General features: G+C 40.3%; 2 protein-coding genes and 1 long non-coding RNA gene across 7 annotated transcripts; 1 reads left to right on the top strand and 2 right to left on the bottom strand.

Annotated features, from left to right (window-relative positions):
- The first annotated feature begins 5,490 nt into the window (after positions 1–5,490).
- LOC107631469 (uncharacterized) lies at positions 5,491–7,238 on the top strand. Its single transcript, XR_002359868.2, has 3 exons — positions 5,491–6,155; positions 6,385–6,663; positions 6,758–7,238. It is a non-coding gene; the product is annotated as an uncharacterized LOC107631469 (long non-coding RNA).
- LOC107631467 (putative serine/threonine-protein kinase PBL1) lies at positions 5,819–8,919 on the bottom strand. Of its 3 annotated transcripts, XM_021119650.2 has the most exons (9): positions 8,811–8,919; positions 8,011–8,552; positions 7,836–7,877; positions 7,634–7,747; positions 7,438–7,536; positions 6,918–7,139; positions 6,733–6,848; positions 6,373–6,633; positions 5,819–6,125 (listed from the first exon to the last, which is right to left on the bottom strand). In XM_021119650.2, exons 1-9 carry the CDS (start codon positions 8,882–8,884, stop codon positions 5,934–5,936), a joined length of 1,662 nt encoding a protein of 553 aa, XP_020975309.1. In that variant the 5' UTR covers positions 8,885–8,919; the 3' UTR covers positions 5,819–5,933. The 3 variants fall into 3 exon arrangements, with proteins under 3 accessions (XP_020975309.1, XP_016190412.2, XP_088366035.1); XM_016334926.3 differs by lacking the exon at positions 8,811–8,919 and having other exon boundaries at positions 8,011–8,698; XM_088509909.1 differs by lacking the exon at positions 8,811–8,919 and having other exon boundaries at positions 7,634–7,690; positions 8,011–8,698.
- Positions 8,920–9,803: 884 nt separating this feature from the next.
- LOC107631466 (splicing factor PWI domain-containing protein / RNA recognition motif (RRM)-containing protein) lies at positions 9,804–15,601 on the bottom strand. 3 transcript variants are annotated; one of them, XM_088509928.1, is made up of 8 exons: positions 14,327–14,467; positions 14,074–14,121; positions 13,327–13,583; positions 13,072–13,224; positions 12,390–12,798; positions 11,555–12,229; positions 10,878–11,476; positions 9,804–10,269 (listed from the first exon to the last, which is right to left on the bottom strand). In XM_088509928.1, the coding sequence occupies exons 3-8, from the start codon at positions 13,579–13,581 to the stop codon at positions 10,021–10,023; spliced, it is 2,340 nt and encodes a 779-aa protein (XP_088366054.1). In that variant the 5' UTR covers positions 13,582–13,583; positions 14,074–14,121; positions 14,327–14,467; the 3' UTR covers positions 9,804–10,020. The 3 variants fall into 3 exon arrangements, with proteins under 3 accessions (XP_088366054.1, XP_020975308.2, XP_088366052.1); XM_021119649.2 differs by lacking the exons at positions 14,074–14,121; positions 14,327–14,467 and adding an exon at positions 14,811–15,601; XM_088509926.1 differs by lacking the exons at positions 14,074–14,121; positions 14,327–14,467 and adding an exon at positions 13,717–13,772.
- Positions 15,602–18,308: the final 2,707 nt, after the last annotated feature.

Below are 18,308 nucleotides of genomic sequence, written 5' to 3'. Positions count from 1 at the left end.
CAGACAACGGGATGCAATTCACCGACAAAAAGTTTGTAGAATTCCTTGCCGGCCTGGGCGTTAAACAAAAATTTTCCTCAGTAGAGCACCCCCAGACAAATGGACAAGTCAAGTCCGCAAATAAGGTGATCTTGCTAGGCCTCAAGAAGCGGCTAGACAACAAGAAAGGAGCATGGGCCGAATAGCTCGCCTCAGTCATCTGGTCCTACCGTACAACCTAGCAGTCCGCCATGGGAGAAACCCCTTTCCGCCTGACATACGGGGTAGACACAATGATACCCGTAGAGATCGGCGAGCCGAGCCCACGGTTACTTCTCAAGGGGGTGGAAGAAGCTGTAGAGAAGGACCTAGTAGATGAGACCAGGGAGAAGGCCCACTTGTCAGAAGTAGCACTAAAGCAAAGAATGGCCCTGCACTAAAACACCAAAGTGCTCAAGAGGGAATTTGAGCAAAATGACCTCGTCCTACGGCGCAATGACATCGGCCTACTGACCCAGGGAGAAGGCAAACTGGCGGCAAACTGGGAAGGCCCCTACAGTGTCAAAGAAGTGATTGGCAAGGGCGCCTACAAATTGGAGAAGCTCGATGGAAGGGAGGTCCCGAGAACTTGGAATGCGGGTAACCTAAGAAGGTTTTGCCCCTAGGTCAAGCATGCCGGCCAGGCGATCTAACGCGCTTAACCACTTACCTTTGTATCCGCCATGGTAACAAACTTGTTTAATTACCGGTTAATGTTCACTTGTAGTTTCTACCAATTTTACTTTTATTTTTCTTTTTCCTACTTACACATCACACAACAACAAGTTCCACGACGCATTAAACAGAACCATGATACGGCACCCCGGGACTGATCACCCCGGGAGCCACCCAAACTGAAGCCATAACGAACGACTACAACGATAGCAAAAGGCCACAACCTGGCTTCGCTGAATTACCAACACAACGGTAAATGAACACGAGCGGAAAGCTCATACCAACAAAACGGTAACAAAACAAAATGAAAATACTATCAGACAGGAAAAAGACAATAATCACAAACCGACCAAGCGACTCTTAATGTATAACGAAGTAAGCTTCAAAATTTCTACAACAAAACCACAAATCCATACAAAAGCACAAGGTGCAAGAGCACATTTCTTGGGCATGTCAACAATCTTGCCATCCTTGATCGTTTTGAAAACCCCAATTGCCGACGTGTCGAAGTCAGGAGCCACGATCTTCACTTGGGCCTTAAGAGCCTCCTTAGTCATGAAGATCGCGTTCTTCCCTTGCTCTCTGGTCACCTTATGTTTCTTCTTAAGCTCCTCAACCTCAGCTTGAGCGACCTTAGCCAACGAGACGGCCACGTCGCGCTCTTTCTCCAAAGCCACCACCCGACGTTGCGCGACATTAAGTTGGCTCTCCAGAGTCATCTCCCGCTCGGTTAAACGGGACATGGTGTCGTCGGAGGCCTTCAGCTTCTCTTCGGCAGACGTGACTTTCTCCTCAGCGGCCTTCAGTTTCTTCCCCGACTCGGACAGTTGCTCCCGAAGAGTTTCGACTTGAGCTTGGAATTCGTTATTGGTCGTGACAGCTGATTCGAGCTTCCTGCGCAACGACTGCATCTCCGACAACTCGAATTCAGCCTTCCGAGCTATTGCGGCATCGCGGAAAAGGGTACGGTACATCCACCTCACCTGCCCCGCAAGCTCGGTGCCAAGAAAATGATCCTCTGTGCCGGAGAGCAGCTGCGAATCTATGAAGGTTCTGGCATCAAAGTTCCGCTCCATGACGGTAAGAACCCCTTCCGGGCTGGAGGATGCCATTTGCCTTTTGGGGGTGGGGATAAGCTTCAAGTCGTCATCCTCTTGTCGAGCGGAGGTCGAGTGCTCGGGGCCGGCCGTCTCCTCACGGATTGGAGAAACGCACGCCCCGTCAGAGTTCTTACCCGTCATCTCGGTGTCACGGGGTGACGGGGTCGCCTGATCTTTATCCTCAGAAGGGTCATCCGGTTTCTCATCAACCTTCTCTGCTTCCTCCTCGTCGTTGTCCGCCAAGAAAGTCCTGAACAAATCCTCAAGCCCTGTCATAGAAGCAGACATTTCCACTGCAACAAACAAGTAAACAAGTTAGTCGTGAAACCGAGACAACCAAGCGAATGAATGGAAACGCAAAAACACAAGGCAAAACAACTCACAAACATAATTCCTGGCGACCTCCCGGTCACCCATCAAAAGGTGGGGATTCACATAGTTCTTCCCAAAAACTGCCAACAACATGTCGGCGACCCTCTTGTCCACAGCGGACATCCCCTTATAAGATACCTTTATGAATGTGTTGGATCCCGCCCCAAAGCTCCAGTACGTCAGAATGAGGCGCTCCCCTTCTAACGACAACCAAAAGGGGTGACGACCATTGACCGGACACACCTTGAAATATTTATCTTTAAACCCATGATAAGAGTCCTCGAACAAGCCGAAGATCCTCCGACCCTGGGTAGATCGGAAGGACATGAACCCTTTCCTCGCCTTCCCCTCCTTGGAAGGATTCGTGAGGTTGAAGAAAAAAAGGAAGACGTCAACAGATACTGGCAACTCCAGATATTCGCATACCATCTCGAAACAGCGGATAGAAGCCCAACTGTTCGGATGCAGTTGCGATGGCGCCACGGATATCCGATTAAGAAGCGCCATCTGGAAAGGAGAAAACGGGATACGAACCCCAACCTGAATGAACATGTATTTATAGAACCAGATCCACTCGGGGACCCGAGGGGAATGGAAGTTAAGCTCATATAGCCGTTCGTTGGGGGCAGGAACAAAGACGTCATAATTGGCTTCCTCGTCTGTCCCTCCGCACAAGTACTCGCCTTGTCGGAACTCCGTCAACTCCCCCTCATCCATCTGATTTGGCGAATCCTTCACGCCGGAAGTCACCCAGGCGTAGGGGTCGTAATTCGCAGCGGAGGGAGAAGCCCGAGAAACGATGTGAGGCATACCTACAGTGGGGGTACCACTCCGTTAGTCTATGAGGTCGGGAGTCCAGAAAAAGTTCAGAAACTATATTTGTCCTATTCAACAGCTAAGATCAAGCATGGCTAAAAGCTAAATCCAAACAAAGCCTACCCTGGAATGGTAACCCCCCTAACGCACCTACTTGACACTAAAAAGCCATCTATTATACAAAATCAAGCAAACAGCATGCAAAACCAGGCAAACAACATGCACATAGAAGACCGAACAATAAACATAAAGCAAATAAACCCTGAACTAATTATGAAGATTCGAAGGAAGAGGAGGAAGAGAGAATGCGCAAGAATGCAGAAATGACACTCTGGAGATTCAAAAGGAGAAGATGATGGAAATGGTTAGAGTAAGGATATGAGAAGAGAACGAAATGCAAAACTGTTTAAAACTGCCACTCAAGAAGCGGGAAAGGCCTGGGGACAAAATGATCTTTGCGCACAGGATTTTCCAACCCATTATGAGCATTTAATGCTCCGCACGAGGAATGAGGCGACAAACGGTCACCTCAGCAACAAACAGACACGCGCGCAAGAGGCACGTCCCCTCCACGGGCGGCCGACCTGGCGACAACACACGGAATAAGAGATAATGCGCCACCAACCACCTTCACGATCATTGCTGGCGCGTTGGGGGCACTATTACAGCCTGACCCAAACAACTAGCGGGCCGGCCCGACCCGAGCACCATCCGACTCGAACAGTCAAGAGCGAGGCGCTCAGTCGCCGACCCGGACACGCGTCCCTGACAGCTATGCTACAGCTGTGGGAAGGAAGCATCGAAGAAGGTGGGCCTGTCCTTGATGGGCCCACCTCTGACACGGTATATATGGGGAAGGTCCTACCCTTCCCCCAAGGTACGTCACATACCATTTACCCCTTTTTCGCCTGCACACTTTGCTGACTAGAGCGTCGGAGTGTCTTTGCAGGTGACACCCCCCTTCTCCATACGAAAAGTTTGGGACGTCGGCTGCACCCCCTTCAACCCAGCAATCCGGAATCAGACGATTCCCCTCTCATCAATCGAAGTACCAACCCGATCCGTCCGGTACCCGTCATACCGAACATATTCTAAAAAAATAATCTTACTAGGAAAAATAAAAATATTTACTAAAAAAATTTTAATTTTGATTTTTTTTATTCTCAAATTTAGATTTAGTCTAAATGGAGAAATATTCCTAAACTAATTAAAGGCGGCGAATAATTGGAAGAAAAATAAAAAGGTCACAACCCATCACACACAGTATTATTGATAGCATGGACAAAAAAGTGTGCAAGTTGGGCCAGCTTGCATATATATATATGTAAACGGGGAAGGGTTCAAGTCTCCATCACCTGTATGTTGGTGTCACGCATTGGAGTTTAGTGTTATTATGATCAGTCTCAATTTGATCTTTATCCATTGTTGAAAGCTATGTTTGAGCTCTAGCTCAATTCTAAAATTTTTTCAAGGTTTTTTTATCATTGGTATTTTAAAATTTGAAGAATGTTAGAAGATAGTAGAATTTATTATTTTTAGTCAGTAGTTAGCCAATAATATTTAATAGTGTTGAACTGCCGAACTAAAAATATTGAACTATTAGTTAAAATTATGGTCTCTTGAGTATTTTTCTAAAAATTATTCAAGATCATATCAAGTATTTTTTAGATGAAATCAAACATTAATAATAGGAGTTTATTTAGGGCATAAACTAAATTTATTATTAATAAAAAAATTTAATATTTTTATTTTAATAAATATATTAAAAATTAAATAATTTTTTATTTTCTCAATTGATAGCTTTAACATATTAATTAAATCTTTAAAAATATATTTCCCCTGTGTCTATAAATAGGTAATTTGGCATAGGTATTAGTCAATTTTTCATTACGCAATAAAATGTGACAGTTGAAATTATCATTTTGGTTCGATACAGGACTATGATAGTATGATGTAGACTTCTCTATAAATTAGGTTTGCATGAGATATTATTAAATTTTGTATTTTTAGACTGTTTTCTTTCTTTCTTTCGACTAATATCCTTCGTCCCTTGTTATGTAATGAATCTGATATACTGTATACATACTGTATCAATCGAAGAATAAATAGTTAGGAAATGATATGTGATCTGAATTGAGAATTGTAAAATAAATATATATAGTGTTAAATTTATTTTTAATGTATATTTTATATATCAAAATATATTTAATTCAGGTGGTTGATTTAGTGTACATGTAACGTAGTTATTTAAAATAGATTCGGTTTAATTGGATTCCATATATGCAAGTTAGAGATATGGATATGATTGCAAAATATGTGGGTTGATTTAATTTGGTATTATTGCTATTATTAATATTTGGATTTATTTTAAGGCTATTTAATCTTGAGGAACAAATCATTTGTGATAAGATAAGATATGTTTTAATATAATTAAATATCAACTATTTTAGATACTATTTAGGATTTTTTTTATGCCTACATAAATAGTGAACTGCCCTATAGACTAAGTAGTTTTCACAATTCAAGAAGAATGAGAGAGGATTTACTCTTGTTTGTTTATGTCTGACAATCAATTTCTGTTCTTCTTCAAGTAAAATATGTGATCTGCTTTTGTTTGTTTGTATGTTATTTTCAATTTTAAGGACATGTTTTTCTTCTTATGGCTTCATATATACTTTCCAAAATAAAGCATGGAAACTAGAGAAATCAAAACTCCACTTTTTTGCCAGCTTGTGCCTATGCTTAATTACTGCTTACTCTGCCAAGTTCCATAGCTGCTTAATAACTTCTATTTTTTGGTTATTTATTTTGATATATAAAACATGCTTCACATAATATTTTATGTGGCTAGAAAACAAATAAATGCATAGATGTTCATAATTGTCTATACAACAATTTCTGTTCTTTCCTTTTGATCATATATATTCTAGATAATGTAATAGAGTGTGATTATTATGATGATGAGATATCTAGTGCCTTTTCTAGACTATGTAACACTTTTGCTATAGAGGGCCTTTGTTCCTTGAGCCCTATGCAAGACAAAGCTAGCTTCAGTATGATGCCAAATGCTTCTGCAGAATACTCTCCATTGAGTTTAGGGTCTGCAAATTCTGAAATATCGCCACCTCTAGCAGAATCTTTGGCCTGAAAATCCAAATCCATGGATGAATTATGGTAAATGCTAGTTTGGTACTTATAGATCTAGTTTGTCAGATACACATCCTAGGATCATAAAAAATGTCAAAGGTAATTTAGTGTTAAAATTGCTAAGTACACTATTTTAGTCTTCACAATTTTAGTCCTTGAAATATTTTTGTGGGCCATTTTATTTTTTGGTTAGTAAATCATCAATCAACTGTTATACTAAATTACTGATATTATGATTTCTCACCATTTTACTTAGTGACATTGGTCTGTGAAAATTGCTGTGAAGGAGCCTTTGTCCTGATAGAACTTGCAACAACACTATGCCAAAGCTGTAAACATCTCCAGAGGCATTCACATGGTGATTTGTCCGATACTCAGGATCTATATAGCCAAATGTTCCTCTCACTTCGGAGCTCACATAGGATTGATCCACTTCCATAACCTTGGACAACCCGAAGTCTGAAAGTTTTGCTTGAAAATTGGCATCAAGAAGAATGTTTGCTGGCTGATCATAAACCATACATTACAAAGAAATGTGAGTTCTATTTGACTAGCTTCTTTCTTAAGATTCAATGGCCTTAAAATCCCAGATAAGATTGTATACCTTTATATCACGGTGAACAATGCAGCCACCTGGGTAGGTTTGTAGAAACTTGAGGCCTCTTGCACTATCAACAGCAATCTCTAGTCTTTGAATCCATGAAAGAACTTTATCATAGTCTGTCACAGTTAACTAATCAGTTCAAGAACTTGTATGGACAGAGGAAGCTTAGAAGGAAAAATAATTACCAAATAGCCAATGTGACAGGCTTCCATTGCAGCACAGTTCATAGACTAGGAAGCATTCAGATTCATTGTTTTCGCAGTATCCGAGCAGCGTAACAAGGTTCGGATGTTTAACATGGGAAAGGCTTTTCACTTCTCTAACAAATGTTTCCATGTAACTTCCATTGGTAATATGTTTCACTGCAACATGTAGACCATTGGAGAGTATACCTTTGTACACTTTCCCTGGAATTGAAACAAAAAATCAAAAATGGAGATTTTTTTCATTTCATGTTACAGGTTTTATGATTCATGAATAATATTATTATCTCAGCTTAATATGAACATGACTGTTATCATTTTCCTTGTCATCATTGTGTAGTTTATGGTACAATTCCTATGAAGACAGTTTTCTTTTCTAACTTAATCTGATCATAAATGTAAATACAGAAAACTAACACTAACATTGTTAATCAAACTCTTGAACTTGTATATTATTTACCTGATGATATCAAATCCCATATATCTCAAGGCATATTCTTACCTGCCGAACCTTGGCCAATGAAATTCGCGGCGCTGAGATTGTTAGTTGCTACATAAACATCCTTCAAAGTTATTTTAACTGATGCTGAATCCTCATAAACTGAATTACATCATATCATGGTGTCAAATAAGAGATAAGGAAATAAATGTTTCAGGACCATAAAAGAAAATTTAGAAGGCTATTTTTTCATGAGTACCTTCTAGTAATGTGGGAGTTGTAGCACCTCTTTTTCTTTTGACAAAAAATGCAAGTGCTGCAAGAAGTACTACTACTGTGACTCCAGTTAAAGCAAAGGCTAGAATCTTGAGACCTGTAGTCATCATATTCTTTTACATAATCTATTATGAATCTAAGGAGAGAATTTATGTCTCACATGTTATAAGGCTGAAACTATATACCTGGCTTAGCATTGCCCCCCTTTGCTTGAATTTCTTGCTTATCTGTGAGAGGTTCATCAACATGCATATTAAGTCTATAAACATCTGTTGTATACTATTATGTAATTTTAATGAATTTTTAATATGTATACTAAAATCTTAAAAGACACTATCAAACTATAGTTTAAGACCTCACCTTCAGAAATGGTGTTTCCCCCTATACATTTATAAACTTTCTGAATTGATTCTCTATCATAAACTTTGATGCTTGTCATTGAGATAAGAACAGCAAACCTACAAACATCATCACTGAAACTCTGTGATTCTGATTCCTTTGTATCCTCTGATCTTACAACTATATCCTCCCATGATTTCAAGCATGAACTGCAGTTTCCATTTGGCTTGTCATTCATACAATCTTCATCTAATCTCCTTAAATTTTCACCAAGCTTCTTGGTGACATCCATAACAGTGTAATCAGAGCAACCGCCAGCTCCCCTTGTCAACTTCTTGACCCCGCCGCAGAGCTTAAAATTCTTCGCCGGCACGAAGCAGTTTTCTTGCTCTGAGGGGTTCAAAAATATCTTTCCAGTTTTGTTAGCATGATGCCCCAAGGCATATAGATAATCATCAAAAAGTGGTTGACAACAAGTATTGATGAATCCTCCCCAACTATGATGTTCACAGTTTGAGTTACTCAAGGTTGAAGAGTATTGAATGTTAAGGACACAATTGGTGCTGGCAGAATAAGTTTGAGAACACAAAAGAATAAAGGTATTGAATAAAAGCATGAACTCTTTCCATTGAAACATCATTATTACATTAGAGCTTGAGAAATCTAACATGGTCTGCATGTTGATTTCGATGTAAACAATAAATGGTTACTAAACTATGAAAATGTCAAATATTATGACACTTTTTAGATGAAACCAATATATATAAGATAGGGATATGAAAGATTTTACAAATTATTAATACAAGTAGTAGATACGCTACCTTGGAGTTGGAGTTATGTGAAGTTGAAGGCATGAGAATTGAGCAAATGGCTTCAAGGTGGTCCTTATTGTCATTTTCCTCTCTTCAGCAAAAAATTATGTAGTTTTCAACCTGCCGCTTCTAATGAATTGCCGTGCATTTGGAATTTATGTATGTAACATTTCTATTTTCAGCTACGCGTGTGCTTGTTACATTTCCATATAGGATAATAGGAACAAGAAATGCCGGTTGTTTCATGCATTGGAAGCAAAAAAAAAAAAAAGAAAAAAAAAAGGATTTAAGCAAGAATAATTCTAAACTATTGTTTTTTTTTTATCATGAAAGACTAAGGACGAATAATTCTAACCATCAAATATTGGATTAATTTAATAAAATCACCCAAAACATTCGATAAAACTACATAAAATTTGTAATCTATTGGATAGCTTTGTCAAGTTAATTCAATCTTTGATGGATATTTAGTTTACTTCTTTTATAGGTAAATTGTCAACATTGAACTATTTTAATGCAATGCATATCTACATTTTTATTATTATTTTTATATCTTCATACGAATAAGTGAATAGCCACCATATTCAGAATGACAAAAACACACAACAAAAATCCATCCACAAATTTTTAATTCTTTTACCTTCTCCATTTCAAGACTATTCTCTACTCTACTCTACACTGATGGCTAAAGAATATCATTTTACAAAATATGAATAGTGTGATTGCACTATTCTCTTCTCTACTCTACTATTACATATTCTGTTCCACGTTCTCAACTTCTCATCTCCAAAGCTATCAACGTAAGTCTGAGTAACGTTCAGAGCAAAATTAGACAACTCAAATTGTTTATGATCAGAGAGTGTAATCATTATGAAGTTAGGGTGACACCCCTTTCTTTCATGCAGCCAAGGACTATGTACTGTTCACAGTTCACTACTTCACTTGACAAACAAAAGAAAAACGGCCAACACCGAAGTTCTAACTTTTACACTATTCTCAACATGACAAAAAGTGCAGCCTTCTCATTAAAGGAAACGAATTTATCCAAAAGCCTAATTGAATCTCGGATCAGTATTCAGTAGAGACAGAAAAAATTACATTAAATTGTTTATGGCTAACCGGTCATGCAATTAATTTACAATTTAGGATGAAGACATGGGGACGGTGGTAAAAATCTCAATCCAGCAGAACTCTAAACTTAAAATCCTGAGAGAAATCATCATTTCGTCCTCAAAGCAAGCCCCGTCTCTACCTTCTTTATTTCAAAGATAAGCATCCTCCACATCTTGAGAACAAACATTTCAGCTTCTTCATCTAAAATTATTTGAAGACGTTCTAGCATCTGGGATGCTTTCACATGTTCTTGCGTACTGGAAACAATGTAATCTATCAATGTATTTTCTTCTTCCCCCAAAAACTCTTTGATCTTCTTTGAAATCCACGGTCTCATTCTATCGTGCAACTGATGCTGAAAAATAAGATATTAAGTCAACAATTTGGAGCACAATGAACTTTTCTTTTTTCTTATCGGCTACACAACACAAAGACAAACCACCAAAATATAAATGACAATAAAAATGCAAGAATTTTTTAAGCTCAATCAGCACAAAAATTTCAATCCCAAAAATATTGTCTAGGACTCCTCTATCCATAGTCAATACTCCATCGTACATCCATTGTGCACTCTATCCAGTTATTAATGTTTTGCAATTCAAAAAAACATGCACAAAATAGACTATGAAGAATAGGTCATGGTTTTCCTTCTAAACGTATTGTGGTAAGTTATTTGCAAAATCATTCTACAGAATCTTCATAACTTTTAAAAGTTTCAACACTTTTCATATGGTGCCCCCATTAACGATGCCAAAAATATACTCTAATAGAAACCAGAATATGTTCAACCTTTCTTCCCACACCAAAACCCACCCCTACCACCCCTAAAAATAGGGCTTGTACAGTTGTACCCATCTCCTATCCAGCACCATATGGAAAAGAGGTAAAACAAACATCTTCCAGATATATCAAGAGCAAGTAATCGCACAAGTCCAAATGCATCCACAGTTAAGAATCACATACCTTGTCATACACTGCCCAGTTTATCTCATACGAGAACAGTTCCTCCTTGGTCTTTGGAATCATATCAATTAACTGTTTTGCATCCAAGAGTCTCTTGTTATCCGAGGTCTTTACTTTGTCCAATCCATGATCTCGATCTCTGTCACGGTCAGTTTTCTCCTTGTGGTCATCTCTGTTGTGGGTGCCATCTTCATCACTCCTGTCCCTGTCTCGGTGATTAGACTTCTCACTTGAACGCTTACTTCTATCTCGTTCTCCATCAAGCTTCTCTTCTTTGAGATTAGCACTGGATATACGCTTTGCAAATTCTGCAGCAGCAGCCAAATTTGGAGGTGTTGGCCCAGCGGAAGTAGGTTGAACAGCTTGCAGTTCCTCAGTTGAATAATCAATTGGAACCAAAGGCCTCATTTTTTTGTCCTTGTGTGCATCATCATCCTCCTCCTCGTGGAAAACAGAAGGGACAGTTGTTCTTTTTCCGGACCCAACTAGACCAAATCCCAACTTCTTTGCAGGAGCATTTGCACTTGATCGTGCATCATTTTCTGAGACAGATGCCATGGCTGATTCATCATTCATAGCGTTTAGTGAATTGACATCACCTGCCATGTAAAGCATCCGATTGTTAATACAATGAGAGAGTAAAAGAAATAACAGAGAATAAGGCTTATAAAAATTACCTATATGGCCTTCATGATTATAATCAACTGCATTATTGTGTTCTGTAACAACATTTTTTACTTCATTGGCAGCCTCTTCAGTAGCCATGGCTTTTTCACCGCCATTTATAGAATGGTCAGATAACAGTTTCAGTGCATCTCTCTGCTGTTGCCGTTGCTGATCCTCCTCTGCCTTCTTCTTGGCCTCGGCAATTTCTTCCTCTTCTCTTTGTCTGTCAACCAAGTCGTCTTCCTTTTCACGCAATCTCTTCTTTCTCTTCTCCTCTAATACACTTCTACGCCACCGCTTCCTTGAATCGTCGTCCTCATCTTCTTCATCATATAGTATCTCCTTTCTCCGTTTGCGTTCTCTTTCTTTTTCCTTGTCCTTTTCATACTGGCGCTCTTTCTCTTTCTCCCTTTCTCGATACTCCCACTCTTTCAAACATGATTCATACTGACGCTCAGCATCCTCAATCCTCCTTCTTTGTTCCCTTTCTTTCCTAATACGTTCCCTCTCTGCTTCTCGTTCATATCTTTCAAGCTCCCTGTCCTTTTCCCGTTTTAGTTCCCTATCTCGGTCCCTCTCTCTGCTTCTCCTGTCATGCCTTCTATCAGGGGTCTCAGGCTTATCATGTTCACTAGTTTGTTTGATGTCACTGTTTGCATCTTTTTCAGTTTTATCTTCATTTCCTTCTACAAAAATTGAACAGTAATCTCCTGATAAATTTTTCAGAAGGGGGGGAAAAGCAATAAAAGAAAGAACTGCAAAGGACAATGTATCTCATTGATATAATATGATCTCGACGTATCAAAAGAAACAGATAATGCGACTTTTGTCTACAATAAATCTCACCATTCCTCCCCATAGCCTCATCAGAATCTCCATCTCTTGTTTTAGCTGGTTGTTCTGAAGTTATTGCAGAGCCATCACCAGGCGTCTGTGCAGGCGGTGGAGGCAAAGGTCTTGTTTTCAACCTCTCCTCTATCATGTTCGTAATCTTTTCCAAAGCCTCTCGATCAGCTTCCCTATCATCATCAGTGACAATGCCGAAGGTAGCAAAATCAAGGGATTCCTTGTTATGTGAATCACTATCCTCTTTCTTTAAGTCCTCGGCATCAGATTTCCCACCACCATCAGAAGGTTGTGCACCTTCATCATCTTTTTCAGCACCTGCTACCTGGGTTTCTTTTTTCTTTGAATCTTCAGTTTTTTTCGCAACATACCGCTTCAGATGTTCTTTCGTAGTTTCATTGATGTTCAGCTGTCAACCAAATATAAAAGGATGCATGGCTCAGATATAGAACCAATCAGAAAAAGAAAATGGAGAATAGTCATGCACAAGTTCAGTTTTTTTTAAGAGAACCACAGCTCTTGTCAAAGCAAAAGGATTGCAGGAACAATTGTATAATGACAAATAAAATACCCAGTTAACCCTTTATCATTCATAGTGACAGACAATATCAAGTAATTTGATAACAAGATTAATGTAAACACAACAGCAAAACAAATAAGTGCTATGAAAATGAAGATATACCATTAGCTCTTGCCCATCAATATTTAATTTAGTAAGCAAACGCAAGGCACGAAGAACCCCTTCATCAGTCTCAAACTCACAAAAGCCAAAGCTTTTAGGCGTTCCATTCGATAAATCCTGAGGACGTTTCCAGCTCTTAACTGGTCCACATAACTTCAGAGAAAGAAAACTGTCTTAATAAATGTTGTATACAAAAAAAAAATATAAAAAAAATCTCCACTCCCCAGACACAAGGACAAAATAGTCACAACTTACCTGAAGAATAGAAAGCATGAAATCATTTTCCACAGTAGGTGCAATCTTGCCAACATAAACCGTGATTTGTGGCTTCTCAGCTGGAGTAACACTAGGAGCAACCACAGGTCTGACAACAGGAGGAATAATAGGGCGAACTGGAGGTACCCCTGCAACAGGGGGACGTGATACCGGGAGAACATTAACCGCTCCAGGTACTCGAGGAGGATATACAGGACGAACCATAGTTCCATATGGAGGAGGATAACGAGGCATTCCTGTACAGATATACAAAAACATCTATGCAAATATATTAGAAAGGGTCATAAATGGATGTGCATTATAACCTAATCAATACAACACTAAGGATATATGTGGAAAAATGCGACAAGAACAATGGAATGCTGTTACCACACATCAAAAGCATAATAGAGATGGCAGCACAGCCAACAATCACCAGCTGAAATGACAACCTGAAGAAAACATTAAGAAATACTATCGAGTTTGAAATTTACGGTTATGTAGAAAGCGCTTACCTTTTCTAGATCACTTGTAATATAGTGGGCTTCTCAAACTATCCCATCAACCAAAGCACATGTGACATGAGACTATCCACGTCTCATGTACGCTTGGTTTAAATAAGAAGAAATTCTAGTTGAATTCTAAGTGGTTCTTTTAACTATATATATAGAACCCATGTCGCAGCATTAAAAATGGGAAATGAAAGTGCAATAGAGGAAAGATAGAGAATTGAAAAGATTGCAATACCTTAGCACACAAGGCCAACGTGCATTCAGTTGCAAACATGGTCGACTTCTGGAATTCATAAAACCATTGAAGGGAAAGTACTCTTACAACTAGCACAAAGTAGCCTACTAAAATGAGCATGACACAACCATATATTATTTACATCGACAGAAGAACAAATATTATTTTCCCATTGTGAGTATCACTCTTTGTAAACTTTCATTTCCAATTTTAGTAAAAGACAAAGCAAGAAACCTGGCAAACACGTGCATACCAAATTTAAACGAGTTGTACTGTTGTAGATGTAGGTCTGTAAGCAATATGAAGCCTCCCAACCTTTCTCACCGAATTCAATCAAGAGAGTCAAGACACTGTAGGAGAAAACATCCTGTCATCGATACCCCTTTCTCGACCAACAACAACTTTTCTTAATCCCTCCCCAATTCATCTGAAACAAACTCCTCCCACACTACGAAATCCTGAATTATTATAAGATGTACCAGTAAAAAAAAAAAGGTTTTCTTTTCCTTGTCTTTTGCTGAAACAGTCAACAGCCTCCTTACATTTCAAAGTGCTAGTAAAATACTACTAATTATCAATCTTAACGCAAGCAAAAACATATCACATTGACATCAACGATTCGGAACAAGCACTAAATGCACAAACACGCATAATCACAAAATATCAACAACAAAAATAATAATAATTGAGCAATTAACAATAATAAACAGTTGAACTATGGAAGCAACAAAACCCACCAGCAGGAGGTACACCCGTTTGAGGAGCACCCGGGATGGCGGCGTAACCGTTTGGCATCGCGTAGGGCGGTCTCAGGGTTGGGATGGCGGGCTGGCCGGGAGGAACCTGATACGACATCATTGGCTGCATGTGCGGCACAGACACCGGAACCGCAACGCCACCGGCAGAAGAGGCGACGCCGGGAGCCATTGCAGCCGCAGAGCTAACACCAGGAGGTGGAATCGACGGATTCTGGTAGGCAAGGCTCGGCGGAGCGGCGCCTCCGGATGGATTTGGCAACGGGGAGAAGTGCGGTGCCTGAGGAGGCAGCGGCCGGAAGGAGGGGGCGGCGGGAGGCGCGAAGGGAGGTCCAGCGGAGACCTGAGGCGGCACGTAGGAGAAGGTGGGATGGTGCTGCTGCAACGGCGGCGCGGGCGGTGGCGCGGAGAGCAGAGTGGGATTGGGATTAGGGTTTGCGGGAGCCGGAGATTGAGATAGGGATGTGGAAGGTGGAGCTGGATCAGGTTGTGATTCAGTGTGCTGGGGTTTGGGTTCTAGGGTTACGGCGGGAGAGGAGGCGGGATCCGCCATGGAAAAGAGAAGAAGAAGAATAAGATTAAGATTGTAAGGGTTGGTTATGTGAATTGCGTTTGGAATTCAGTTATTATTGGTTTTCAATGTTAGTGGTGGTGAAATTGCTGTGTGCCGTGCCGTGCCCTAGGTAGAGGTTTAGTTAAAAGCTGTCGAGGGTTATGTTGGGAGCGAATTTGTGATCTGCTGCTTCGCGGCGTTCACAAATCCCAATGACGAGGTTTCGCTTAGGAGTGCTTCATGCTTTTATTGCTGATCAGCGAGCGAGGGAATAAGAATGGCTTTGGTGGGTGCTCCCCTAGTTGATTCACTCTCTTTCAAGTTACTTTTTAAGTAATATTTTTTTTTGGTGACTACTTATAAAGTAATATGGTATACTATTATTAGATGACTGGAATTAAAATGTTTGTAAGATATTATAAATAAATAAGATAAAACTATAAATATATCCTGTAATATTTTTATAAGATTTGTTTGGGTAAATTTAAAAAAAAAAAACATCTTTTTTTAAAATTATTTTTTTAAAAGATTTATAATAAAATAAAAATAATTTTATATTTAAATATTTCATAAAAAAATATTTTTATTTATTAATTATTTTAAATATAATAATATAAAAATATTTTTTATTTATTTATTATGTAAAAATATTTTTTTATAATTTTTCAAAAAAAATTAATTCTTTTACTTTTATTATTAAAAAATTACTAAACATGCTAAAAAAAATTTATTCAATTTAATAGCACTCAATTAAATACATAAAACAAATATTTTTAGTAGTAAAATTCTGACGTGTCTTTCATCAAGTTAATTCTCAACAATGCTTCTATCTTAGCCAATCAACATCATTTTATGCCTTCTATAATCCCATGTCATTGATTTCACATAATGTATAAGTATGAAATTTCAAGTTTTAAATTTTGAATTCAAAATAAAAAAAAAAATTTTCTTCTCTTCTTCAAATTTTGTTTTGTTATCATTTTTATTTTCTCTTCTTCTATTTTTTTTTCATTTTTTTTTCAATTCACTAATTCTATTTTTCTATTCTTGTTTTTAATCTAAGTTAGAGGTACAGATTATAGAATTTGTTCGGTTAGTCGGTTTCCGGTCGGTTCGGGTGAAGATTCTGGGAGACGGTTGGGGCTCGTCAGGTTGTGGACTACCGGCCGGAGATGCGCGAGGTCCCGAGTACTTCGTGTGAAAAAAGGGGGGTGCCACCTGCAAAGACACTCCGACGCTCTTGCAGTAAATGTGCTGGCGGAAAGGATAATGTGATATGTGACGTACCTCGGGGGAAGAGCCAATCTTCCCCTTATATATTGTCAGAGGTGGGCCCTGTAAAGGCAGGCCCACTACTCTCGAGGCGCTCCCTTCACAACTGTGGGAGAGCTGTTACGGACGCGTGTCCGGGTCGGGTGGAGCTCGGGTCGGCCCAAGCCAGCAGAAGGTTTGGGCCGGGCCGTAACAGTGCCCCCACGCGCCAGTGGTAGCCGTGAGGACTATTTGTGGTGCGTTCTTTCTCTCTTCATAGGTCGTCGCCGGATCGGCCGCTCGTAGGGGGGACGTGTCCCCTGCGCGCGTGTCCTTTGGTTACTGAGGTAACCGTTCAGCGCTTCGTTCTCCGTGCTGAGCATTGAATGCTCATAATGGGTTGGGAATCCCCGTACGCAAAAACTATTTTGCCCCCAGTCTTTCGCGCTCCCTGGGGATAGTTTTAAATGGTTCGTTTTCGCTTTATTCCTCTTTTTTACACTCCTGCTTCTTCTATCGTCTTGCTATCTCTTCCTCCCTCTTTCGAAGATCTCAGAGCACTGGTGTGATATCCTCACGCATCTTCCCTTCGTCTTTCTTAGTTCCTCGCAACAAATTCAGGTAATCCTTCGTCTTTCTTAGTTCCTTGATCTCAAAGTACTGTTTTCGCAGCTCCATCCGAACAGTTGGGCTTCTATCCGCTGTTTCGAGATGGTCTGTGAATATCTCGAGCTGCCGGCGTCAGTGGATGTCTTCCTCTTTTTCTTCAACCTCACCAACCCCTCCAAACAAGGGAAGGCGAGGAAAGGGTTCCTTTCTTTCCGGTCCGCCCAAGGTCGGAGCATATTTGGTCTGTTCGAGGACTCTTACCATGGGTTCAAGGACAAATTCTTCAAAGTTTGCCCTGTTAAAGGTCGCCATCCCTTCTGGTTATCGTTAGAGGGGGAGCGCCTCATCCCAACATATTGGAGTTTTGGGGCGGGGTCTAATTCGTTTATTAAGGTGACGTACAAAGGGATGTCCCCTGTAGATAAGAAAATAGCTGATGTGTTGTTTGCCCTCTTTGGGAAGAACCCCGTGAACCCCCATCTTCTCATGGGTGAACGGGAGGCCGCCAGGAGCTATATCCGTGAGTCGATTTGTTTCGTGTTCGTACTGTTTATTATTGCTTGTTTTTCTTGATCTGACGACTGACGCGTTTATCTGTTTGCTGCAGTGGAGATGTCTGCCTCTGACAGGGCTTGAAAATTTGATGAAGACCTTCTTCGAGGAAAGTGACGAGGAGAAGGCCGAAGAGAAAGACGCCAGGAAGTCGGAGGGGCCTTCCGGGGAGAAGGAGGGTCAGTCTGTGCCCTCTCCTCAGGATACCAACATGTCGGGCAAGAACCCAGAAGGGGCGCAGGCTTCTCCCCTTCCCGAGGTCGTCGTTGGCGGGCACTCATCCTCTGTCCATCAGGAAGATGATGATGTGGAACTCATCCACACCCCTAAGAGGCGGAGGGCGTCTGCGAGCCCGGAGGGGACTCTCACCATCATGGAGAGAAATTTCGATGCTACAACCTTTATCGACTCGCAGCTGATCCCTGGGACGGAGGAGCATTTTCATGGAACCGACCTGGCTGGACAGGCGAGATGGATGTACCGGACTTTGCTCCGGGGGGCCGTGATAGCTCGAA

This window comes from Arachis ipaensis, chromosome B3 (assembly GCF_059453495.1).
Source record: "Arachis ipaensis isolate K30076 ecotype BB chromosome B3, ASM5945349v1, whole genome shotgun sequence".
Taxonomy (NCBI): Eukaryota; Viridiplantae; Streptophyta; class Magnoliopsida; order Fabales; family Fabaceae; genus Arachis; species Arachis ipaensis.
This window is presented reverse-complemented; position numbering and strand designations above follow the sequence as displayed.